The following is a 25,090-nucleotide window of genomic DNA, read 5'->3' on the forward strand; positions in this document are numbered from 1 at the left end:
GATCTCTCCTCTCCTCTCCGCAGGTTTCATAAAGACAGGCAGTGTAGGTGTGCATACAAAACTAATTTTTCTTCACTCCTGGTAAGGGGGCCACAACTGCACTATCATCTAGGAGGGTCTGAAGATGATCAGCAGTGCTGAAAGTACTGACCACGAATGATACCGCTCAGTCCAACCAATTTTCACGTTCAGGAGTGTTGGAGATATTAAAGCGCAGCAATACCCCGGTATGTACATTTTGACTATAAAATAAAATGCTTTCATATTTTGCTGTTGTGGAATCTTAGAATATTTATTAATTTACTTGAGAGTCTGGTGCCTAAAGATTTTTAACACATTTTTAACAGGAATTTCCCTTTTTCCTCTGGGACCCTCATAGAAATGATGACTTGATGTTGCAATATTGACATTTACACTTATGTAGGCTAAGTAAGACATTACAAACAAATGAACAAATTCTACATTACAGAAGACTATTATTGGTTATTTAACAGCCATTACTGCTGTTATAACAGCAATTCCCAGTTCCTCTGCAGTAATATCTGAGCAAGTGGGAAAAACATAGCATCAGCGGTTTTAGTAATGTAATTTTGACCCTGCCATTTCTTTCCAGTTTTCCCTCCAGGACTGTCCAAAAATGATGGAGAGGACCGCACTACTGGCTTTGTGCTGTCTGCTGATGCCTATATCTTGTTCTCCTCGGTATCCATCACTGAAGTGAGTCATAAGACACAATTGTTACCTGACTACTAAATTGTGTAATATTCTCAGATATTCTGACACATATTTCTGACAGAAAATTATGTGGCTAGAAGTAGTCTCACCCTAAACTGTAATTGTAAGCGACTTTAACTATAATTTAATTAATTTTCATAAGAATGACATATAGGCTTAGGAAGCCATATCACACAGCATTAAAATGCCTTTACATTGTAAACTGTGTTCACATAATAGCTCATTTCTAGTACATAAGAAAAAATATGATATTTTACATAAATGTTTGTTTTGCACAAAATCTTGTTAAAACCTTTCCACATTATTTGAGTTATGTTACATTATTTTGCTTTTATTATTTATTGACAATGTATTTATGTAAATAGAAACATTTAAACTAATATTTCATGTTTATTATGTTATCTGTGCATTACGAGATATAGGCAATTACACAATTTTGTTTCATTGAAGTACTGCAATTATTATGTTTTTTTTTGTGTCTATGCTGATTCATGTAATGAGGCATCCGCAGTGGCTGTTTTCACCAGTCTTTCCAGGTAGCTATTGAATGCTGCAAACCATTTGTGCCTTGTCCAGAGATTGTGGAAATGTAGCTCCATTTTTTAAACTCAACCAAGGTTGAGTGATGACAAAGACTCCCAAAGTGAAAGCCCTGCAGTTGCACTCTAAATCCTGTTACACAGCATGCGGACAAAAGGATGAGGTGACAGTGGACAAAGCCTGGACTCAAATGAGAAATATGTAGTATGATATTCAAATATAGCTCTATAGTGCAAGGTCACAGGAGCGGCTTCTCTCCATCATTGTAGTCAAAGGTCAACAAGGCCATTGTGCAGGTCAAGCTGTTGATAAAACAAGATTGAATCATGCTGTATTTTTAAGTTCTCAGCCTTAGAGTCATTTTATCAGATACATCTGTATTAGATAGATTTGTCAGATCTATCAAATCTATCAGATGTGATTGCCACTAATATCAGTAGGTGTCACACACAAGGAAAGTTCCATCGCTGAATAAAAATGTAATCTTTTTTGTGTGTGTTTGTAAAGGCAGATTCTTCAGTCTTCACTTTCCATATGGAACACACTCAAACAAACCAGGCTGGATAGAAGTGTGAATAATAAACACTGAAATAATTGAAAAAGTTCAATGATATCTCACCTGTGCTTTGACCTGCAGGTTTGGACACAGAGCTACATCCATCTTAATGAGCTCGACGTTGGAAGACCCTTTGCAGCTGCCAAAAACTGATTATAGCTCGTCACAGACACAGGAAGCCGTGTTTAGGCCAGTCTACAACCATTATAAAATGCTAATAATAATTGTTATTATACAAATATGTGACCATGCATTGTGGTTTCACGTCTCTAAATAAACATAAATAAAATCAATTTTAGAACTGGAAGACACGCAGATGCCATCTTCACAAATAGCTACAGGAAGGTGTTGGGTCAGATCTCAGCCAGAAAGTTTCTTCAGTCAGTCATGGGGAAGAGACTAGGGTGAGCACATTACTGTACTTTTTTTCTGAACATCAAGAAACCAGAAAGGTTAGAGTACTCTCTCAATGTCCTGTTTTTGTCTGTTTAGCAGGGGGGACACTGAACATTTTGAGAAACGCCAGTCAGGCATTTATGAGGATACCTTCAAACAGGACCTTACAGCCATCCAAAAAGAGGAGAGATATCGGGGCCAGCAACAGGACATTCAGAGGCTCAGGTACCTTGCTCTGCTCTCCACGCTCCGTGCTTGAGTCCAACTTGCACATTATTGCAATCCCAAGTAGTCTCCAAGTTTGAGATCCATATAGGGCTGCACAATTATCGCAATCGCAATATGAACCAACGCAATTACCTAATCGTAAAAGCTACAAATAATCGTGCACAGATAATTTTGTCACATTACTGACTATTATATTCATTTCATCCTCCTTGACTATGCCACTTCTGGTTGGTGGGTGTGCGTAGTGTGTGAGTGGCACATAAATTCAGATTGGTGAGCTTCATTTTCGGTCGGGGGTGCTGTGCTTCTTGTGCACCAGGTATGTACACCAATCAGGGGTGGTACAAATCAGAGACATTTAGAATATTGAACTTAATCAATTAATTGACATTCAAAAATCATATCGCAAATCACAAATATCTGTCAGAAAAGTCACAATTAGATCTTTTCCCCAAATTGTGCAGCCTAGTTCCATACTGAGTTGATCAGTGGCAAAAGCATTTCATTCTTGCAGGAATTTTCAGTTTCCACTATGACGAAGTTCTCGGGAGAAGATCGTCACAACCACTGCTGCGGATCTAGAGCCTCTTCACAAGGACATCTTTTCCTCAGCTCTAAACACGGGAGATCAACTGGTCATCTCTTCTTCTCTACCCTGGATTGAACCGTCTTAAGCGCATACAAAAAAGGAGTAGTGTTGAATGTATGAAAATTGCACTGAATAAATAATACATTAAAATGAAAGGTTTTAAGTTGAGTGTTTTTGTGCTGCAGACACGGTCCACTCCAATGATGACACAAACCCATATTAGCTAATAAAACATCTGGCAAAAATCATAACAGGACTACCAGAATGTTCCACCCCATCCTTTTATTTTGTTTTAATTACAAAACATTGTCTGCCATTGTTGAGTGTTGCATGTGGTAGGGAGGTGTGTGGACAAGATTAATCTCTCCTGATTTAGAGTGTTTTGGCTCCTATCTGTTTGTAACGGATATAGTGAGCATACAAAGACTTCATTCTAGAATTGGAAAAAATATCAATCCACTGATTCAGCAGATTGACACATGAACACACCCAAAAATAACATGACATCCATTACAGACAAAGTCTTGTCCAAAACATTCAAAAACATATTTAACAACCTGACACCTGTTCAAATGTTTTTTTTAAAGATCAATATTTCCATCCCCAATGTGAAAAACAATAAAAAACAGAATTCAATTCAACAATGTACTCATACACTGACATTATATTACAGGCTTTAGTGGAAACATTATGGCCAAACCATGTCTATTCACAAGCATTTGTCAAGAAACTCACATTTCTCATTGTACAGTGCATTCAGTTACTAGAAAATGGGAAAATTATAAACTGCATTTTTTTTTCTGTATGACTGGACCAAACTGAAAATGATGGGCCCAAATAGTTTACACTCAACCAAAGACGGAGGCAAGAACTTCACAAACATCTTGAGGTCTTGATTCAGCCTACTGAGTGTGAAGGGCTTCTGTTTGAATGAGATTTAAATAAAACCACCGACAAACTGAAGGATTCTTGTCTTCTGTAGAAATGTCTTGTCATTATTTCCCCTCAAGTCTAAAAAAAATGCAAAGGGGACACATCAGTAAAAAAGGCCAAGCAAATGGCATTGAAATTCAGAGACAAACATGTATACACTGTAGGAAAACAATCACACAAAATCAATACAAAAGAAAGCCTCTGGTCAACCAAACACAACTTGAGACCGACATGGACACAACCAGTGTTATTCTTACAATGAAATCTAACGAATTTCCCATGCACATTTCTTACACATCTATATGGAGGTAAATGAGGTACATGACAGTGTAACATGAATGAAATGTTACATATTTTATGTTATATTGTGGGACAGACCCTGGGCAGATCTGCTCCTGTTCAAACCACTGCCCGCTGTGCCATGCAAAAACAGAACACAGGGAAACCTCTCCATAGACCAACAGAACAAAAGTGGGAGGCAATGGTCAGCGAGCGTCTGTAGCTGGGAGGTTGTAGCCTTTCACTCACACGGACACTCATGACATACAAAAACACACCACTGATCCAGAATGCAACACCATGCCATGCTCTTTGATGTGGAGTAAGGGAAATGCAGGGGTATTTGGGAAGCAGATGGGTGAGGGAGTGGGTGGAATAAAGCCTTACTTCAGCCTGGAAGACTGGGCTTTGATACTATCTCAGAGTGTTTTTACCGCAGGCTCCTATACTTTGCCAACCTACTACTTTGTTCAGCGGCAATCCTGAAAGAGGAGCAAAGACGAAAGACAGAGAGAGACAGATGGGGGGAAAAAAGAGAGAAACAAAGAGAGAAAGAGGAGTGGATAGGTGGTTTAAGGAAACAAGCTGCAGGAGAGCGACAGCACAAGGGAGAAGAGTAAAAGTGAGACCTGTTCACAGGAGTGGCACTGGAAAGGAAGTGGGATTTACAGAAAGCAGACAGCACAGGTTTTATACATCCTGCTGTTTACAGAGAGACAGACTACGTGGATTTAACAAGGGTGTCATACTGAACACTGACGACCAACCCTGACGACCCAACAGCACACAGAACCCTCTTGTGCATATTCTGGGAGCCAATTACACCGTAGCAAAGTGCTTGACTGGCCTTCGTGCCCTTCCTATGTCCCACAGGAGAGAGGTTTCTTGGGGCAAGCTCTTCACTGTGAGCCCTGGCCTGCCTAACATCCCCAGGGATAGGGCTAAGGACTGGTGGGTCATGGCCTGCTCTGAAGTATGCCACATGGATCTCACATGGGACATTAGATGGAGGGAGGCCTATTCCAACTAACTGTTCGCTAACAGGAAACTACTGGATAGTCTTTCGCTCTGCTAATGCAGAAGTGACATTTTGAAAAGACACTTTGAGCTCACTTTGAATAGAGCCCTCCCTCTTACTAATGCACAATTCTGTTTAAATCCGTTGATATTTTTCCCCCTCTGGTGATACGTCAACAATAGGCACATTCAGATAATAGTTCCAAGAACCCAGTTCCACCCACTACTAACTGGAAAGGCTACCCCCAAGAACCTAGGGATTTTTTTCGGTTTGCTTTCGCACACAGTGCCGACTTCACACACGTCAATAGCCCAATTATTACACGAACATAAAGTAATGCAACGAACAGCATTAATTAGTTACTAGCTACTGAAGTGTATCAGAGACTTTCTAATGTGGAGACACAGCACTCAAAAAATAGTCCATAGAAATGCATAGGGCTAGTTTGTCCCACCCCATCCCACCCCTTCCTCTGCAAAACATCGACATGTGAATACATTGAGCCAATCATGTGGTGTGATGTGAATACATTGAGCCAATCATATGGTGTGTTGTGAAGACATCGTGCCAATCATGTGTTGTGATCTCGCCGTTGGAGCAAGATTGGTGTCGTGGAAGCCTTGGCGCACGCCAAGAAGTTCGACCCAAAGACTGTGTCCGATGAGTGCCCATAAAACGCTGGTATATGGCCGCCCGAGTGGAGGGACTTGCCTAAAAGGACTGAGTGTATTGACAAACTAGAAGCTCATGGTATCAGGAAGCATTTAAAAAAAAAAAAAAAAAAAAAATCAGCATTGCCTTCATCCTTCATCTCATCTGCCCAGAAGGCATTTTTCATGTGACAGTCAGTCTCTGCAGCCTTCTCGTGCAGTTTTCATTTTAAACAGTAGCAGAATTATTTTTAGAGATTTTTAAAAATGGCGCTTCTGCTGCCTTGACCAAGTTGGCATGTACATCAGTAATGGTACCTATGCGCAAAGAAAAAACCCTACCGCCATGAAGGTGCTCAAATAGGAACTGCGGTCAGAGGAACTCAATAATCCCCAATTCCATGCTGTACGAATTCGTGGAAAAAAAGCAGTTCTAGGAACTACAAAAAGTTCCTATAGTGTGAACGGTCCTAAGGTCAAAATAATTGTAAGACTAAAGCAGTGATTTTGTCTATTAACATGTCTGGGTGATGGTGTATGAAGGTCGGGTACCTTTTGACTGCTTTTTGAGCCAGCATGCGGTTTCCAGCCAGGAATGTGAGACTGCCGACGATGGCCAGATATTTAAGGGTCTGGAACATGTTGAGGTGAGTCCAGTATACGTACATGAGACCAAGCATGGCTGGAAAATAAACAGAACATAACATTTAATGTGGAGGACATTTAAAAAAAAAAAAAAAAATCACCACATTGGGTCTCTATCCACTGACAAGTTGGAAGACAGACACAAGGCACCGCATCTTATTACAACACACATTGCACATTACAACATAATCATCCACATATAATATCTTTTTTTTAAATCCTCTTTCATATATTTGCCAACATGCCCTTCCTTGTCTTTAAACCAAAGACAGCAGGTTAACTCAACAGATGACATACACATTATGTATGTGGATGTTTCGGCTCACCTGCATGGCCAACATGGAAGAGCACAGTGCTGGGAGAGAGACTGAGGTTGGCAATGTTGGCTCCCAGCTTGAACCACTGTGAGACAGGTAGGAGAGAGAGATGGGAGGGTTGCATAAGGAAGGGGGAGACAGGACCATAGGGGAATAGACAGACCGTGAGATACCAACATCAGTTTGTGTTGTCTAGCAGCATAACAAAAGACTAGAAAATAAAGCTGACTCATAGAGATAGAGCTTCTCTCAAATTGACCATGAGTAGCTCCAAAACACTCACAACACAAAGCTCTACTTATCCAGTGCACTTTAATTACATGTGAATATGATATCAAATAAAAGGTTTCACACAGAAGGGCTGGAAACAAACAAAGTATTTTATTTTGTCTGAATAACACTACACATACACCGCAGGGATACTTTACACTTGTCCAGTGCGTAGGAATATTAAACTGGAGAGTGCAAACAAAGCAGCTTACCAGAATGAGCAGTAACAGGAATGGCGAGAGCACAAGAGCAGTGAAGGTGGTGGACACCACATTGGGGGGCCTCTTCTCTGGCTCACGGAACAAGTGCTGAAAAACAAAAACATAACTTCATAAGGCTACTCTACTGAAGTTTGTACAGGGCTCCCACCCTTTTTTACTGACAATTTCAAAACCTTTCCATGACTTTTCAATAACCTTGAAAAGGTTACTGAAAGGTTTCAATAACCTTCCATGCCTTTTTTCACAGCCAATAAGTACAGCTTACTTTACACCACAGGTTGGGACTAATGATGTAATGTGATATATGAGACTGGATAAAATGTGGAGAAAGAGAAGGTTCATCGGAGCACAGAGGGAACTAACGTTTCAACACTTCTGTGTCTACGTCAGATTCCATGGGAGATCATGTACTCTGACGAAGACACAGAAGTGTTGAAACGTTAGTCTATTGCTTTGGACCATAATAAAATACAACTAAAAGCCATCTCTGTGTGCTCCGGTCAACCTTCTCCCTATCCGCATGATCGGTCCTCTCCTGTGAAACACCAGACCTGAATTCAGAAGCGCGGTGGAACTACCTTTTTTGAATTCAATAAAATGTGTTTTCTCCCCCATCATTCATTATCTATGAAGGAAGCAACCGAACTTTGCCACATGATATACGCTACCCTGAGTCCCTGGTTGGACAATGAAATGTCATGACTTTTCCAAAACCTTCAAGGAATTTACTGAACTCTATGATTTATCCAGGCCTGGAAAATGGGATTTTACAATTCCATGACTTTTCCAGGTTTCCCCATGACCGTGGGAGCCCTGTTTGCAGGTTGCAAGATGGACCTTTATCCCTTCATGAGATTCAACAGTATGGCTACTTCCCAAGCTGAGATACACACATGGCCTGTATATGTGGGTACACTGTAGGGCTGCACGATATATCTAAAATATATCGTATTTCATGATTTGCATTTAGCAAAAGCCCCAGACAGCAGCAGAGAGGTATCAGGATTCGTTGTTTGCAAAAGTTGTTTAGCCTACTTCGTTGGACTGTGCGATCGCAACCCCTTACTTTCACTTTCCGCTGCACTCGGCATGCCGGTAGCCTAATAACGTGGGATGCGCAGCGTATGAGGTTGGAGAAAAACATGAGGTGGAGAAAAACATTAAATATTTAAATATCGAAAGTTATATCGTTATCGCAGTACTCAATAATGTTATCGCATATCGCATGTTTTCCTAATATCGTGCAGCCCTAGTACACTGGCTGTATATGTATATGTGGCATTCCCTAACTCTCCACCACTTCAAGCTGCTGTGCGTTGTGAGTGTTCTGGCTCATAATGGCTGCCATGAATCACCCAGGTGGGTGCTATGCATTAGTGGTGGCTAGTGAGGTTCCCCTTCACTGTAAAGCACTTTGGGTGCCTTGATAAAGCGCTATATAAATACAAGCTGTTGCTGCTGATGTTGTGGTTGTAGTAGAGTTTGATGGTGTGGTATCAGAGTAATATACCTTGATCTCAGGCTTAGGGACATAGAGGGTTTTAGCCTGGACAGCTGAAGGGGCCTCCTCGTCCAGGAACTTCAGTACGACATCAGCCTGTGAAAAGGTGGTAGAAATTAAACAATATGGCACTACAGGTATGAAATGGTTTGAGTGCCAAAGCTGTTCACAATTTTGTCCATAACATTGACAACAAAAAAAACCCCAACAAAGACAGTATATAGTTTGAAAAATCTAAAGCCTCTAACATTGTTCATTCAAAGTCTCTTGTAGTTTGGCATCTTCAGCGGTCACTTACCACATTCCAGAGGATGGGGTTCTGCAGGGTGGCGTCTCCTATCATCAGGTAGAGGGCGTAGGTGCCTGACATGGAGTCAAACTCAGACTTCCTCTCGGCTGTGTCCAGTTCAAACTTGTACACATTCTTTGTGTCTGGCTCGGCCACAAACACCACCTCCTGTCCAGTCTTCTGGTTGTGCAGCCTCACAAACACCTGAGAAGGAAGAGTAAAAAAAAAATTCCCAGTAAAACTCGTTCCAGACTTAATTTCAATATAAAATGAGCCAGTTAAAATTTTAGTTTTCACTTCTAAGGGGGAAAAATGATATTCAGCACAGCACATGTAGGAACCATAGGTAACTCATTATTTTACACTTTATAAGAGTACTTGAGCTACAAGACAATCAACATGCATTAATTCTATATTCTATGTAAGAAAAATGTTCACTTTTCCAGAGCATGTACCAGTTTTATGATGGCAGAGGGACCAATTAAATTATGCATACCTGATGGGGGGTGAGTTCAACCCCTGTATTGACATCCACTAGCTGGAAGGACATGGCAAAGTTCTGGTGGCTGTCAGCCATGAAGGAGTTCTTCGCCTTGCTGGGATGGTCCACTCTGAGAAGACAGTACCGCACAGCATTAGTACTCAGAAACAGCTAATGATGGAGAAACAATGGTATAATAGTTAGTCAATTAAAGACGTTCACCTTGTGGTCTTGGTTCCAATACTCTGGTCCTTGTCTACCACAGAGAGGTCCATATTAGTGATGGCTACCTCTGTAGACACCTTCACTTTGAGCTAACAAAATAAGAAGGCAGAAATCGTTATAATAAATACAGACCCTTGACATGTGCACTCTTGAGTCAAACTGTACAAAGGTGACTATGGAATGGTAAAACGTCTGCAATCGGTCATGCTATTTATGAATCAACTGTAAAAAAATAACTCTGGTTAATTGGTTTGACCTTTACCTCTAATGCTAATATGTTATTGTTAATCTAATTACCTGTGGCGACCCCAAAGAAACAGAAAAATATGTATTGTGTGATTAACTGCCCTTGAGCCCAGGCCTGTCAAGCATTCAACCAATTAATTGCCAGCCCACAGACAAAAATCAGCCTTAATGAGTTTCTGAATCATCTGATGACAAGCCCAGAGCAATTAAACTGCAGACCTGCATAATGTCTGCAAAATAAATTATTCCTAAATCTGACATAAATGTTAGAAGTTCCAAATGTCAATTAAGTTTGTGAAGTGAGTGCACACCAACCTCAACATGGTTTGCAATAAGCCTGCTGTCTCCAGTGACGGCAATAGCAAACTGGTAGTAGCCGCTGGCCGGTTGGCTGTCCATGAAATTCAGCTCAAAGACACCACTGTGAAAGAAATGTAAAGGATTTTAAACAAAATCACACAAATACTGGTTCAAAACAACAACAACAAAACTTCATTTTCTGATGGTCCAAATGTGTGTTACTGCTTTCTATCAGTTTTCCTCTTTATGACACAAAAGCCATTAAGAGCACCTGATCTTGATTTGAGTCAGTAAAAGGGAGGTACTTACTCTCGTAGAAAGTGAAGGGGGTCTGGCTCAGGATGACTCTCTTTGAAGCCACATCGCTTGCACTCTCCACCACCACATTGGCAGACACCAGGGGCTGGCAAAGCACATCGGTCACCTGGAGCTGAGGAACGGGACAACAGGCAAAGATTAACGACTCATTTAAAACCATTTCAGACAGTCAGTCCTTTTAATGACAATTATCCTAAAAAGTCATATAATAGTTAACAACTATGTGCCACTGAACTCCATGACATGGTCCTAACCAAAACAAAGTTAATTTACTCCAAACTGATATTTTCTTTCACTAGTACAACTGCTTTCTGAGAATTCAGCCATCCATGTACATTTTCCTCATAGAGTTTACCCAAAATGTAGCCACTCCAGATTCATGGTACATTCACACTAGACCCTTTGGTCCAGACCAGAGTTCATTTGGACCATTGGTTATTTTTGACCGTGTTAACACAGTCTACCGAACTCAGGTGCAAACCCAAGACCAGCTAGACGGTTACAGGGGAGCAATCCCACTCAGGCTCGGTCCAGTTAAACGGACCAAGTGTGAAGGCAGCCTCAGTGTTTACCTGCAGGGTGGGCTGGCTGTGGGACACAGAGGCGGGGCCCTGGGCACTGACGATCACGGGCACGTGGAAGCGGTTGCTGGAGAGGGCAGCAGCTGCACTGGCCACGCTGAAGGCCTCCGCCAGAGAGTCCCAGGACTTCTTACTGAAGATGGAGTTCACCAGCTGGATGACCTGGTCCTGTGAAAGGCAAAATTAAATGTGATTTACTGTGAGCTAACTGCCCAGCAATTCTGACAATTCCACAATAACACCAGGTTTCTCCCTGAAGAGCAAAGAGACATGTTCATCAAGCAATGACTAGGATGTTTCACCTAAATATACCCTCAAACACAGTACAACACAACCCATATATACAGTCTATGCCTGAGGCATTTCATGCATAGATTATGCTGCAGCCATTAGTTTCCACAATAATCAATGGAACTGGCTACACCAGAAGTGATAACAATGCGCACAATTGAAAAAATTAGACCAGTCTTTTAAAACCATTTATACGCTCGCTACTGGAATGCTTCAGCTACGTGCTTTATTTTAGTAGTTCAGTATTTTTTATTTTACTGTAACAGTGCTGCACCGCTCTCATGTACTACATCATCTCCTGATTGATTTCCCTGGTCCTTCAACCATTAGGTATAGTACTTACTAATTTGCAAACAAAAGTGCTAAACATGTAGCCTGGAAATCCAGACCCAAATCTAGAAAGATTTAAGGGTCTGGCTATGAGTAATGAAAAGGGCCCAACTCGAGGGGCGGCACCAAGCATGCATTTGAAAATACCACTGCACACAATTGGATAACACTACGACCACTGTTTACTGACTGATTCGGGACTTTGAGGTTGCAGCGCTGACGTCATCTGTTTAGCTGTACTACTGTACTGTATATCAGATACACCGATGTGATTGGTGCAGCTTGGTTCCATGGGCATAGTTAATGAGCATCATTACTCATTGCCAGAGTGAATCGCTGAGCAAATTCAAATTGTGCTCTCGCGAGAACTCTGGATTTCCAGGATACGGAACATGTCCGTCAACACATAATATCAGGTAAATAGTGTACCTCTTTAAGTGGGGGCTCCATATCCATATGGTCGGACAGACCATAGGCGGCACTGACAAACAAGGCAGTGGCCTCCAGGCCTTCTTCAAATTGAAGGAAAAGTCCACCAAGGTCATCCAGACGAGCTGCCAGGTCCTGGGGACACATCAGGGTGAATTAGTGAATCTGACCATCATGGATTTAATAGACCCTTTCAACAAGGTAAACAAAAACAATGCTTGAACGTTCTATTTGGGCCCCCCCTATATCTGGGTGCATTAAGATAACATATGGAATGTTAAAAAGGAAGTCTTGTGGGGCCAACTATGATGCTGAGAATGGAACTCTCTTGAAAGGGTCCATAGTTCTGATTTGCTTATTCTTTTGCAGATTTTTGACAAACACGTATGCTTTCTTTTTGCATCATTATATATATATATATATATATATATATATATATATATATATATATATATATATATATATATATATATATATATATATACACATACATACATACACACACACACACATAATAAAGGTAATTTGGAGACTTGTACATGTACTTCTGTGGGTGACTGCATTAGTATGACAAATAAAAAATAACAAACCAAAAAAACAAGGTTAAAACTTTAAGTGTATAAGATTACACAAATCTCTATTAACACTTCAGAAGCTGAGTGTAAACTAAAGGTGATTATCTGATGCTCCGAAGCCCCATCTACAGGTCTCACAAAACACTTACAAGTGTGCACTTACCTCAATCTCCTCCAGGATCCCACCCAGTTCTGCCTGCTGAGAGAGACGAGCAGCTGTGTGGAGGGCATAGATGATTCTACACCAGAGAGAGAGAGAGAGAGAGAGATTAAAATAACTCACACTGAAACAAAAATCATTTAAAATAGAGAGCATGATCTCTAGATCACACCAATCCTAGTTTCCTTGTGAGTATTCAAATTGACATCCAAGTTGGTCGTGATTTAGGCAATGACCAAGCACTTCATTCAAAGCCAAAAGAGCTCAACTGGCAACTGTTTCTCAGTCCTGCCCAGAAAATAATGTCACATCACAGCAAATACAGTTCCGATAGCTCTTCTTGTTAAGCTCAGAACCAAAAAAAAAAAGAATGAAATTGATTGCAACTTTACATAGAACACAAACATTACAACTGCACACCTTATCTCAAGCTACGATGGCTAACAGCATTTGCCAAATGACTCACCCTCTCGATAAAAACTCAAAACACTTACCCAAGTACATTGTCCTCTTTGGTGATGCGGGCGGAGAGAGCACTGACCACTTCCTGGGAGGCTAGAGGGAGTCCCAGGGAGTTGAGGGTGCCCACTGCCTGATAGATCTGAGCCACGCTGGAGTCCTCACTCACTGCGGCCAGCAGGAGGTCCCGGGTCTCATTTGACACTGGGATCTGTGCAGAGGTTGACAAAAGTGTGTTGAGGTTGCCAATTAGGATGCAGGTTTAACATAACAGGCCAAAATAACCTTAAAGTTAACACACATACCACAATGAAGTGGAGTATCTGACATTTAATTAAAGTTCAACATAAAAAGCAAAAAACACATAATATTACACTTACCTCACATCCTGCAAGTGCTTGACCAGACTCAGCAGCATAGAATAAAGACTCAATATTTGATGGATCCAGATTTGACTTCAGGAATCGGCATGCTTCCTGTGGAGACAGGCAACATTTAAAATTCAATCTCCTTTTCATTTGCGCTTAATCTTATGGACACCATCATTCTTACTCATAAGTCATATTTATTGGTAGATTGGACATGTGTATACTGTAGATGCTTACATCTGCATCCGCTACAGTCACTCCCAACTTGCTCAGGCCAACAATGGAGAAGTATGCAGACTGCAGGTCTGTGAAGGGCTGGGCCAGCCGGGCTTCCAGTCGTGCCACATCAGACGCTGTTAGGTGATGAGACGGGGTTAGGGCTTGAGCCCCGACCGCCAGCGCAAGGAGCACCAAACAAAGTAACCCTGGATTCAGACAAGGAAGTAGTCATTCCATAGCAATTGTCTCACACAGTATAACACACTTTGTGGCAGCACTTTGCGTCAAACATTCATACTCATACTGTGTGTACTGGTGCTTGTATCATGGGAAAGTAATATAACTACAACGTCCAAAACATTTAAGAACAAGAAAGCAACGATCACCGTTTTCAGGTAGCTAGTTAATGTTAGCTAGCCACTTAGCTATGTCTGGCATGCACACGTCTAGCTTGTCATCTCAGCAGTCTATTGACTACGTATACGTTTTTAAGATATTCTAAGAAAACAAAACTACAGCGCATTAAGCTCATAATGGCCACCGGTCAAATAATAAGTCGACTGGCCAGGCTGCCAGCACATCCCATTTCACAGAGTATGTAGGCTATTTGATTAGCTATAAAGCTAGCTAGGTCTCTTCAGCCATTCATTATGGATGGGTACCTGCACGAGCCATTGACCGACTTGCAGAACTAAAATTGAATGGAACGCTGAATGTTTTCGATGTAAGTGGTATTTCTGTTGGATTACTTTAGGGTTTAAAATGCTGTGCTGCAGAACAGCGATTGTACTGTAGACAACTTGCAAAATATTAAATGACAAACCAAGAAAATCTCACTTACTAGTTTGCGCCATGTCGCCGAATGCAGCGTCACCACAAGTCTAACGAATAGTTCCGGGATCTGATTTGGATATACCATGTTGTGTTGATGGGTGAGAATGTCAGAAATCAACTTTCTTAATTGTCATGTAACAATTTCAATCGATATCAAATGCACCCAACAGTACTTCTGACATTATGCTTGTATATTTGTTAAGTCTTATTATAATTATTTTATGAAATCTTTACTAACCCGTAGTGTAAAATATCTTTGTTCCCTATCCGACAGAATGGTTGGGTGATTCCGAATCCAGCGAATGTACAACATTTTATTACTGTTCTGGGCACATTTAAAAAATATATCTGCGTGTTAAAGCAATCACAAATAAATAACGTAATAGTCCGTTTTGCTAAAGCATTATCTATATAATGGACATTTATATTTAAGAAAAGAATAATCACTCTGGTTTGTAGTGAGTGGGCGGGAGGTGTTTTGGAGGTATTGTGTCTCTTTCTCATTGGTCTTTCCTAGTAGACACCAAAATAAACCCACCCCCTATTTAAAACTGTCAGAATGGTTAGGTCCGAGACTGGGGGGGAATGACTGCAATGACACCTTTCTGAAATATTACGATTTTAATGTTTTTATACAAACAACTCACAGAATTGAGGATAATTAATTACTTCTAGGACCTACATTTAAATTAAGTACAGTTGGTGCTGTAACATATCTCCTTTTTTCATAAAAGACATTTCACTAAAATACTTTGAATACATCACCCTGATCTTAACATGGAAATACAGGTTTGCCTGAGTTTAAGGTCCTATTCAATTACACATTCTATACACAATTTCCAGAAGGGTTCATTGACAAATTAAGGAGCTCTATATTATGTAGATGATTCTGTTGCGGTATGAGCATCCTAGCACACATAGACAGGTCAGCTCTGACCAAAGTCTTTCTACTTCACTGATTTATTACTGTTTAAATTTCACAATCTAAGATGCAAACCTGATCCAAACCAAACCTGAAGAATAATGGGAAGGCTGCATTATTTCAAGTGTGATAGATCTGCCTGGTTATCCCTAAAAATGGCAGTCTCAGAAGAGCAATTACAGAACTAACAGTGGGACTTAAACTTCAATGTACTTCTACAACTGTCTATGAGTACTGAGGTGAAGACATGTAGGTTACTAGATATATGGTGCAGCAAACTTGAGGTGCAATCAACATGAGAAAAGAGATGCTACAGTTCTTATGTTATCAGATGAGAATAGAAAGACAAGACAATGCTGGGCTGGTGACAGTCAATCCAGAGACTTCCTAGGAGAACGATGCTAATTCAGGGCATCACAGGTCCATGTAATTTAAGCAACACTCATTTATCTTACAAAAAGCATTCAGATTATTTTAGACATCAAAACATAACAAAGCAAAATAAAGAGCCAAATAAAGTACAAAATCAAGTCGGACAGAACTGAGATCAGTTGAAGTGAGTGACAACTCAGGACAGGATGAGTGCACGGTTAGGGGTGTGAGTTTTTAAGGAGCGCAAAAACCGTCGGGCTTTTTGGGTCAGGATCAGCTGGTCCTTGGTCCGTCCACATACAACCTCCTCCCATTCCTGGGACATCTGAGAGTGAACAAATTTACAATGAGGACACAAGCAGTATACTGTAAATGCTGGATGTAAATTATACACAAAAGAAACATGGAGGTAACCTATACTGACTGCCAGATAGTCTTGATGGCCATTTCTTCATTTTAATTAGTCTACATAATACAATTGGATTAAACGCATTATTGAAATGTAGGATCAGCAAAACTCAGCGTTGGTACTACATCAAATGAACAATTCCACAATGTAGCTATCCCTGCTTAGGGAAAAAAAGTGCATGATCTGCTCACCGGGGTTGGAGGTTCTGGTAGAGAACCTAATCCATTCTCACACGGCCCAAGGATGAATCCCTGATCTAGAACGTTGTCGTCTTTCTTACAGGAAAACGAGGAGGAGTTGAAGGATGAAGAGAGTGACGTCTCAGCCTATCAATACCAAACACGATAGTCAGGCATAATGCAGATGTTCACATGGGTATTTTGTTTTGTTAAGTGCATGTTTAGATAAAGGTGCGAACCTCAGGGCTCATCTTAGGCATGTGCTTGTGAGGCATCACTCTGGCAGACTCGTTACAGTCAATCACGTCCAGCGCCAGAGACTTCCGTACTTTCTTCATCGGAGGCCGTTGCTGAGGAAAAAAATTTCAAGATATTTGAAATCAGCGACAACAGAAAGAGCAATATGCAATGCATTTTGATATATGTTTATATCGAGAAAATACATAAGCATGACAGATGTTTAGGCACACTAATAACAGCTGTATAGAAACAAACCGAATACTTCTAAAAAACTGAAACACCCCCAAACTTACTGCTTGTTTGCGCCTCAGTTCAGGAGGAGGAGTGTTGTCCTCCAAGATCAATTCGATCCCAGCCTCCTTGCGCAGAACCTCTTTTAGGTCCTCCTCAAGATTTGGAGTTGGAGGCTTAGAAGAAAAAAGAAAAGAAAATAATTGTTAGGATTTTGACATGAAATCTTTCACATGAAAAAACTTTCTTACAGTTTTTTTATTTTTACTGACTCACCAGTGGGCGTAGAGGGCCATACTTCTCCATGGCGTTTTTGAAGGGTGTTGGAGTCCGGGGGTTGGCATCCAAATTAGACTTGTGATTTGGAGTGATAAATCTATGAAGTCAATAAAGTGAATGGTGTCAACGGGGATTATTATAAACAATGTCACATTAATCCCTACAAGGTGCATACTGTATAGGACTGACTCTTATGCGCATGTAGTAAGCCATTCACTGTGCTCATAGGGTTTTGTAGTGCAAGACTATAACTTTAGTTATTTATACAAATACACTTCTATTTACATGTGATCAAAAATGCTATTCATACATACAATTGACATGGCAAAAAGACATGACATAAGAATTGCCGTGGGCTACTGGTTAGCGCTTCGGACTTGTAACCGGAGGATTTCCGGTTCGAACCCCGACCAGTAGGCACGGCTGAAGTGCCCTTGAGCAAGGCACCTAACTCCTCACTGCTCCCCGAGCGCCGCTGTTGTTGCAGGCAGCTCACTGCGCCGGGATTAGTGTGTGCTTCACCTCACTGTGTGTTCACTGTGTGCTGAGTGTGTTTCACTAATTCACGGATTGGGATAAATGCAGAGACCAAATTTCCCTCACAGGATCAAAAGAGTATATATACTTATATATATACTTATACTTAAGAAAATCACATGGAGAGATCTACAACAACTGTTATACAATAGCTTAGATCAGATCACAAAACAGAAAGTGCTGATGTGTGGGGCACCTACACAGAGTTTTCTTTCTGAGTGAGTGGCGTCTTGTCGCGGTGCAGGGGTGTGGTGACAATAGCCTTCTGGCTGCATACAGGAGTGGAGGTCAGTGAAGGGTTCTCCAGCTCCAGCGTGTCCTGCTTGGTCCACATGTTCAAGAACTGCAAAGAGAACACAGATTCAAACACTGTGAGGACTAAAGTGTGCCATGCCTTAAGTACCATATTGTGCTGAATGTATAAAACAAGGTTTTTTTCCCCTCAAAATATGTGGGGTCGTCTTAAATTCGGGGCCAAGACAAATAAATTGAAAAACCCATAGATGGCATCGTATCAATATTTTGTAACAGGTGTTTTGAATTAAGTGAGCAGTCACCATCTTTCTTTCACAACAGTGGCACAATCCTGAATGATGGAGACCAAGAGATCTGTGGTCCTAAAAGCGGCCGTTTCCAACAGGCTGATAGGAGAGTGTAAATATGTGACTGAAAAACGTTATGAAATGCCCATTACCAGAGCGGTCATACAGCTGAAGACTTTGGAGATCACTAAAGAGCTAAACACCCACTGACTTCAAAACTAGCCATAATGATGCGACGCAATGGACTGTCATTGCGTTGCAAAAGTCTTGCCCAGCGCTTGCCCTCAGACTTCGAGTAGCTACTGTCTTTTCAGCAGTATGTGATCAACTTAAGGAAAACTAACTCACTCACTCTGGATCAGATGGGCAATGCTAATCAAAGTGTTTTTTAGCATCTATATTAAACAAGATTTGGTCTACAAAAAACGGCTTTTATCCCCAAAAAAAAAAAAAAAAAAAATTAGTGCTGAAAGGGGGGGGTTCTTATATTCAGGGTCGTCTTTCATTCGGGCCAATACGGTATTATCCGGTGTCGCATGATGACATTACTTTTATAAAACTCATTGTTCTATATCAGGAGTCCCCAGACCTTCTCCTGGAGCTCTGTCTAACCTCAGAATCAGGTTAATATAATACAGCAGCTAATAATGTCTGGGGGTCTACTTACAGTATAGGTCAATGGTGTTAATATTTGAGGGCTATTCACGTGTTTCTGCCATGTTTCGACCACATGCTTAGCAGGGAGAGTTGAATTGATTAATTGATTTCTTTTACTCTCCCCTTCAGGAGTTTCAAGAGGAGACTCAGAGTGGCAGGCTTTGACTTCTGACTGGCCATGATCGCAGCCCTACCTGTGATGGTGAGAAGGGGAGGATCTTGACAGGGGTGCTCTTGGGGGTCATGGAGTCATTGGGGTCAGGCGAGCCGGCGATGCGGCGGCGGCTGTGGCGGGCGATGATGGCGGGCGGCGTGGCACCGCGCGGCGAGATGGGGATGAGCTCGCCACGGCTGCTCTTGCTCAGCTCGTGCAGGGCGCTGCCCTCCAGCCGGAACTGAAGCAGATCGGGGCCGGCCCCTGGGCTCGAACTCGAACTCTGGCTCTCCTCGGGGAGGTCAAAGGTCACGTCAGCCAGGTTGCACCAGCTCTCCATGTCCTGATGGACAACAGGGAATGTGAAATTGAAATAAAATTAAGGTAAAGTCAGTAGAGAATAGGCAGAATAAGAATTAGCACAGGAGTGTGGGGAAATGATAAATGAAGAAATACAATACAGAGGGAATTAGCACAGGAGGTGGCGATATGGAGGGCAGACGGGAACTAGAGTTGAGTACAGTAATGCATTTATTATGCCTTTATGGAATATGCTGGTAAAAATATAAACCCACTGCCATAGAGGCTCTGGCATTGTGCCATGTCATGTAACAGAACTCCTTTGGCTATAAGACCACAGAGCGGAAATGCTGCGTCATGAATGTCAACTCCCTTACCATAAAGTTTTTGTTTATTTGTTTGTACAGGCTACATTTCATGGAAAATAATATTATTAATAATATTAATAAATAATAATACAGTATTATTTAATAGTCTTTGTATATGGCTTGGTTTTTTAGTGCTGAGTGACTGAATTTCATAGAAAGAATAAAACTGAAATGTATATCTTACTTCAACAAACAGCAAGTACATGTTTGAAGTATGAATCCTACATTTAAACATAGAATGAAATTAATCTATTTCATCCTAAAGAAGACAAATCATGCTACACAGCTAGATGAGTACAGCATTTTAATCTCCCCTGTGAGACACATATTCATACCCCATCCATCATCTCCATCACTTCCTTAAGGGCGGGTGCCGAGGAAGGAGACAGGAACCCAGAGCTGTCCACCACCCACTGGTGCATGCTTGACTCCCCACCGCTGTCCGAGTCCCTTATGGGGGTCACCACACCTTTTCGGCAAGGCGGGGACTCTGGCTTAAAAGGAACTGTTTCAACTGCAGGACATGAAATATCCTATAGGGGGCAGCACAGGGATGAAAAAGTTTTCAGAAATAACTTCTAATTTATGAAAAATAAAATGAAGGAATTTGTATTTGGAGGCAGAATTACAGAACGTTCTTTGTTAGGTTGGATTATTCAAGAATATAGATCTGTGTGAATGAGTTCAAACTGACACCCAAACATCATTGCGAAGTGTGAATAATACCTGTTGCACAGTTTCCATCACTTTAACATTGTCCACAGCACCATCAAAGCACAGCTCCACCTGAAGTCAACAAAAACAACAGCATCAGTAATGACAGTTGTCTACAACCAAGTAAACAATCCAAAATTCAGAAGGTAAGCGTTCAGTGTGTTTTGCTCAAAACTGATTTGGTAACAAGCACAACAGCTAAAACAGAGCTCATGTGCTTTTGAGTTTCTGAGGGAGCTGCAAAGCTTACAGGCTGGCCGCTGCTGTGATGAGCGCTGACTTCGCCCTGCTCAGTCTGGCGCGTCACTCTCAGATTGGTGTCCACACCTGTGTAGTACCCCATCTCCACCTTACGCTTGATGGTGGAATTCCAATGGTTCTTCACAGCATTGTCCGTCCTACAGTGGAAATGGAAACGTTATAGCGGTAGTATATTATAGTATCAACCACAGTAGCAATAACACAGGCACATAGTAGCAATAACACATAGACACTCACTGAGACATGGATGCAAAGGTGAGTTTAACTGGCTATGAGCTGGTGATTATTAAGTCCAGTGACATCTTCCAGATTTTATACGACATATTGCTAGTAAATAAATTAAGGATGCTGCTGTTGTGTCGGACAGACACATGCCCCAACATGTCCAAAAAACATCACAATCCTAAACCTATAGTCTACAGTCAATTGTCACAGCACTATAGAGTTAAAACTAGTGAGCTACCTACTTAAAGACCATGCAAACACCATCAACAGCCCAGCTGGCACTGATAAAACGTTGCAAACTGGCAATGTGAAGTTGTGAAGGATTTTCTTTCATTTTTCGTGGGGCGTTTTGACCCGTACAACAAAACTGCACTGTGCACAGCTAATTCTCCCACCTTCCAGGGAGGAGTTTGGCAATCTCAGCCCAGCGGTTCCCCAGCACACTGTGAGCCTTGTAGATGACCAGGTCCTCCTCTGTGGTCCAGGAGGATTTCTTCACGTCAGGGTTCAGGTGGTTGTGCCAGCGTTCCCGGCACTGTTTCCCCAGGCGACCCTTCAGGTGCTTGGCGACCATGGCCCACTGCTTGTTGCCATATTTCTTCACCAGCTCAATAACCTGAAATAATAATGTGGTTTGGTTATAGAAAACACCTAGAGTATTCAAAAACACTATCACCTTCTTGGGCCAAGTCAAACCTTTTAGTCACAGTGTTTCTTTGGGAACCTGTCACAGACACGTTAATGTCAGAATCTATAAGGAACAATAAAGTGAAAAATGATGCCTACAAACCTGTCACTACATGGTAGGGCAAGTTACTGTCAAAAGCACAAATTATATGAAAAAGAAAAAGAAAACATATCACCTTCTCATCCTCCTCTTTTGTCCATGGACCTTTCACCAGATCGGGATCAAGAACTTTAAACCATCTGTGTTGACACTGATGCTCGGTACGGTTCTGAATATTTAAGAAAAGATGATTATAAGTTAATTGGTGGAAATATAAATCAAAGTGAGCAAAGATGTGAGAGATTGCAGAGACATAACTCACTGGCAAATAACTGGCAATTCGTTTCCAATCATTTGGTCCCAACTTCTGAACCAAGGCTCGGAGGTTATCATCCTGTAAAAATTCAAGTAAGTAAGTTGGAATGTACACCCTTATATCTAATGGGGGGGATCACCAGTGCAAGTACCTCTTCCCCGGTCCACTTCACCTTGACTTTCCCACAGTCTCTCTGCTCAGCTACATCAGAGTCCGTGTCCTGACACATCCCCTCTTCACCATCCTCCCTACAAGGACATAAGAACAGCAGTGGAAAAGGCTTAGTGTCAGGGTGAGAGGTACACTTCACACACAGTACCAAACATCACATCCTAGTGTTACAAGTGTTAGGAGAAGGTTGAGAGCAAATAAACAGATTGCTGGATCCTTGTTTGTGTCATCAACTGTTGTTGGACACGAAGCACACATCAGTGCTTGTATGCTGAGTACATAGGAAAATTTAAGCAAAATATGTCTACCGGTAATTAAAATGAACTGCTTAGGTAGCATTCGATGTCATTATCTTAACATGAAACGTCTTTCAACACACCTGAAACTAAAATTGCATAAAGAGTGCAACTTGCTAAACATCACGTCTTTTAATCCTATAGTTCTTGTGACATTACAAACTCAAGCTATAGCTACACAGCAGGATAGACCTGTTAATCGCCCATACACACAATCAGTAGCTACGACAGCTAACTAAAGTTAGCAAACACTATCGCGATTTTGGTATGCATTAACCTAGCTGATTGTTAATGACTCCTGAAAAAAAAAAAATCACAGTTTTACAGTTTTTGCACATCTACATTATTGCACTTCTAGGACACCAATTGCTGTTGATTGTTTTTAAATTAACGTTAACTTATTGTTGTTGGCTAAGGTAGGGTACAGCTAAATTAACATTTACATTCATTCCTGTAACGACCGCACTTGGCTAAGTTGATAGATCTTTTATTTTTGTGAGCACAATTGCAAATATCACTATATTATATCACATGCAATAATGTCATGTTCTAACTAATCACTGAGATCTGATGAGCGCTTAACAGCAAAAAAATATATCCTAGGCTAAAACTTACCCGCGCGACCACCAGGACATTTCCCCGCTTATTTAGCTGTTTTCAAGTCCAAAATCCCCGGAACAACGATCGAATGTTTAGTACCACGTCCTGCATGCAGTTTCGTAACGTTTAGCACATTTTAGACCTTTGCGATTATTATCAAAAGCAACCAAACCCTTTTGATAACAGAGCACAACAATACAATTACATTGCAGTCTCCGCGCTCAAGTTCTTATCTCGCGCTTCTTTTTCTCGCAGGTTTCCCGGGAGTGACGCATGGAGAGTTGTGCGCACGCAGCTCTGCGAACGCCCAATGAATGAACTCTCAACTCCCCCCAAGTCATCATCTAAATTGCTGCAGTTTTGACTACATTTAACACAAATAATATTAATAAAAAGGTCGTCGCATAGTCGTAGCTAAAGTTGGAGCTCTATAGTCGTTTTTTTTCCAGTTTATCATCTCCCGGTGTCAACTTCTTTCTTACAACTTAGTGCCGCTGTTCTTCTACTTCATGATAATTAGGCTACCGTGGGCTATAAATAGACCCTACTGAAAACAATTGCCTTGATTACGCACTGATGGCATCGGCTCACAGCAGTATTGGTGAGAACCTTTTGTGAGAGACTTTGTTTTTGTCTAATTACATGTAAGCTACGCTTTCATGCGCCTGATTTAGCATATATAACCGAATGGTTTTTATGATGGTAGCTTTTACTAGACTTTTTACACCTAATTTCAAGCATAACGTGTCTTCGTGTAGGCTAACACGCGTTTCTCTTCTCAGATCTCAGTAAGAACTCAGAGGGGCTGTCCCTCTCAGAGCTGGACAGAGGCTTTTATTTAGACCAAAGCCTTTCTGTCTCAGCCCTGTCCATGGAGACATCAGCAGCCACAATGCGCTTTCCTAAGGGAATCGTGGTAGAGTTCTCGGACAATAACGCCTCCATCAACAATTTCGAATCCTTCCCAAACTCACCCAACGTTCTCTCACCTTCACTGGTATCACAGCAAAGCACTCCTACCCCTTATACATACAACCTGGAGCTTCCGTTCAGGGTCCAGGGAAAGTCCTCCACACCTACCCAGGTGTTCCTCAAAAAGCCAGTTCTGGCCAGCTCATTAAACCTCTCCAGCGTGGATCTGACCACAACCAATCCGTCCTGGGAGGTCTCCCTCATCAATCCCATCTCCGACAGCCCAAAGCTGGCACTGGAGTCCACTTCGCTTGAGTTGACCTGGAGCCCCAAAAATCAGTCTGGGCAGCCAGTGGCTGAGATTTCCTCCCTTACGTGTTCTGGCACTCCACCAGCCACTGCTCTGTCAGATGGACAGAAGTCCTGGAGGGAGACCCTGCCACTGGGTTCAGTGCAGGAGGAAGAACAGCAGAGGCTGATGTCATGATGCTGAGGATGTCTCTCTTGTGTGAGCGGACTGCCTTGAACAGGTACTTGATACAATACCCATGAAGAGAAATGAGGTTTCTGATGCTGTGCATTTTTGGTTATTAAGTTGTAAACACTTCTAATCAAGTTTTTTTTTTTTGTGTGTTTTTTTTTTTCTGACAGGATGTGATTTTTTTTTTTTTTTTTTGTCAATATTTAAAAACTAA

At 41.5% G+C, this 25,090-nt stretch overlaps 4 protein-coding genes across 6 annotated transcripts; 2 read left to right on the plus strand and 2 right to left on the minus strand.

Moving 5' to 3' along the window:
* Positions 1–97: 97 nt before the first annotated feature.
* ghrh (growth hormone releasing hormone) lies at positions 98–3,138 on the plus strand. Of its 2 annotated transcripts, none has more exons than XM_048255742.1 (6): positions 98–227; positions 614–717; positions 1,913–2,020; positions 2,131–2,235; positions 2,324–2,452; positions 2,970–3,138. In XM_048255742.1, the coding sequence occupies exons 2-6, from the start codon at positions 638–640 to the stop codon at positions 2,989–2,991; spliced, it is 444 nt and encodes a 147-aa protein (XP_048111699.1). In that variant the 5' UTR covers positions 98–227; positions 614–637; the 3' UTR covers positions 2,992–3,138. The 2 variants fall into 2 exon arrangements, with proteins under 2 accessions (XP_048111699.1, XP_048111700.1); XM_048255743.1 differs by having other exon boundaries at positions 2,327–2,452.
* A 171-nt stretch (positions 3,139–3,309) lies between these two features.
* On the minus strand, positions 3,310–15,077 carry rpn2 (ribophorin II). Its single transcript, XM_048255744.1, has 18 exons — positions 14,991–15,077; positions 14,168–14,355; positions 13,943–14,038; positions 13,598–13,773; positions 13,107–13,182; positions 12,369–12,503; positions 11,310–11,486; positions 10,725–10,849; positions 10,435–10,540; positions 9,871–9,962; positions 9,664–9,778; positions 9,177–9,371; positions 8,888–8,974; positions 7,369–7,464; positions 6,896–6,971; positions 6,477–6,606; positions 4,644–4,738; positions 3,310–4,055 (listed from the first exon to the last, which is right to left on the minus strand). Exons 1-17 carry the CDS (start codon positions 15,001–15,003, stop codon positions 4,687–4,689), a joined length of 1,935 nt encoding a protein of 644 aa, XP_048111701.1. The 5' UTR covers positions 15,004–15,077; the 3' UTR covers positions 3,310–4,055; positions 4,644–4,686.
* A 556-nt stretch (positions 15,078–15,633) lies between these two features.
* Positions 15,634–24,099, minus strand: mybl2b (v-myb avian myeloblastosis viral oncogene homolog-like 2b). The gene is made up of 15 exons (XM_048255004.1): positions 23,499–24,099; positions 22,568–22,664; positions 22,423–22,494; positions 22,237–22,329; positions 21,769–21,989; positions 21,138–21,285; positions 20,900–20,959; positions 20,509–20,706; positions 19,546–19,848; positions 18,353–18,495; positions 17,613–17,712; positions 17,399–17,512; positions 17,105–17,215; positions 16,878–17,012; positions 15,634–16,602 (listed from the first exon to the last, which is right to left on the minus strand). Exons 1-15 carry the CDS (start codon positions 23,516–23,518, stop codon positions 16,474–16,476), a joined length of 1,944 nt encoding a protein of 647 aa, XP_048110961.1. The 5' UTR covers positions 23,519–24,099; the 3' UTR covers positions 15,634–16,473.
* Positions 24,003–25,082, plus strand: si:ch73-303b9.1. Of its 2 annotated transcripts, XM_048255006.1 has the most exons (3): positions 24,003–24,084; positions 24,266–24,925; positions 25,047–25,082. In XM_048255006.1, exons 1-2 carry the CDS (start codon positions 24,060–24,062, stop codon positions 24,880–24,882), a joined length of 642 nt encoding a protein of 213 aa, XP_048110963.1. In that variant the 5' UTR covers positions 24,003–24,059; the 3' UTR covers positions 24,883–24,925; positions 25,047–25,082. The 2 variants fall into 2 exon arrangements, with proteins under 2 accessions (XP_048110963.1, XP_048110962.1); XM_048255005.1 differs by having other exon boundaries at positions 24,266–25,058.
* The last annotated feature ends 8 nt before the right edge of the window (positions 25,083–25,090 follow it).

The sequence above is a fragment of the Alosa alosa genome, chromosome 10 (genome assembly GCF_017589495.1).
Source record: "Alosa alosa isolate M-15738 ecotype Scorff River chromosome 10, AALO_Geno_1.1, whole genome shotgun sequence".
Taxonomy (NCBI): Eukaryota; Metazoa; Chordata; class Actinopteri; order Clupeiformes; family Clupeidae; genus Alosa; species Alosa alosa.

Excerpts from the sequence above, each read along its gene's own strand:
- ghrh (XM_048255742.1), top strand. The coding sequence starts at position 638 with ATGATGGAGAGGACCGCACTACTGGCTTTGTGCTGTCTGCTGATGCCT. Across the intron at positions 2,021-2,130 it reads ACACAGGAAGCCGTGTTTAG|AACTGGAAGACACGCAGATG; the intron begins GCCAGTCTACAA and ends AATCAATTTTAG. Across the intron at positions 2,236-2,323 it reads GTCATGGGGAAGAGACTAGG|CAGGGGGGACACTGAACATT; the intron begins GTGAGCACATTA and ends TTGTCTGTTTAG.
- rpn2 (XM_048255744.1), bottom strand. Across the intron at positions 7,465-8,887 it reads TCCCTAAGCCTGAGATCAAG|CACTTGTTCCGTGAGCCAGA; the intron begins GTATATTACTCT and ends TTTGTTTTTCAG. Across the intron at positions 4,739-6,476 it reads GCTCAAAAAGCAGTCAAAAG|GATTGCCGCTGAACAAAGTA; the intron begins GTACCCGACCTT and ends CTCCTCTTTCAG.
- mybl2b (XM_048255004.1), bottom strand. The coding sequence starts at position 23,518 with ATGTCCTGGTGGTCGCGCGG. Across the intron at positions 22,330-22,422 it reads GAATTGCCAGTTATTTGCCA|AACCGTACCGAGCATCAGTG; the intron begins GTGAGTTATGTC and ends TTAAATATTCAG. Across the intron at positions 20,707-20,899 it reads TGATGGAAACTGTGCAACAG|GATATTTCATGTCCTGCAGT; the intron begins GTATTATTCACA and ends TGCCCCCTATAG.
- si:ch73-303b9.1 (XM_048255006.1), top strand. The coding sequence starts at position 24,060 with ATGGCATCGGCTCACAGCAGTATTG. Across the intron at positions 24,085-24,265 it reads ATCGGCTCACAGCAGTATTG|ATCTCAGTAAGAACTCAGAG; the intron begins GTGAGAACCTTT and ends TTCTCTTCTCAG.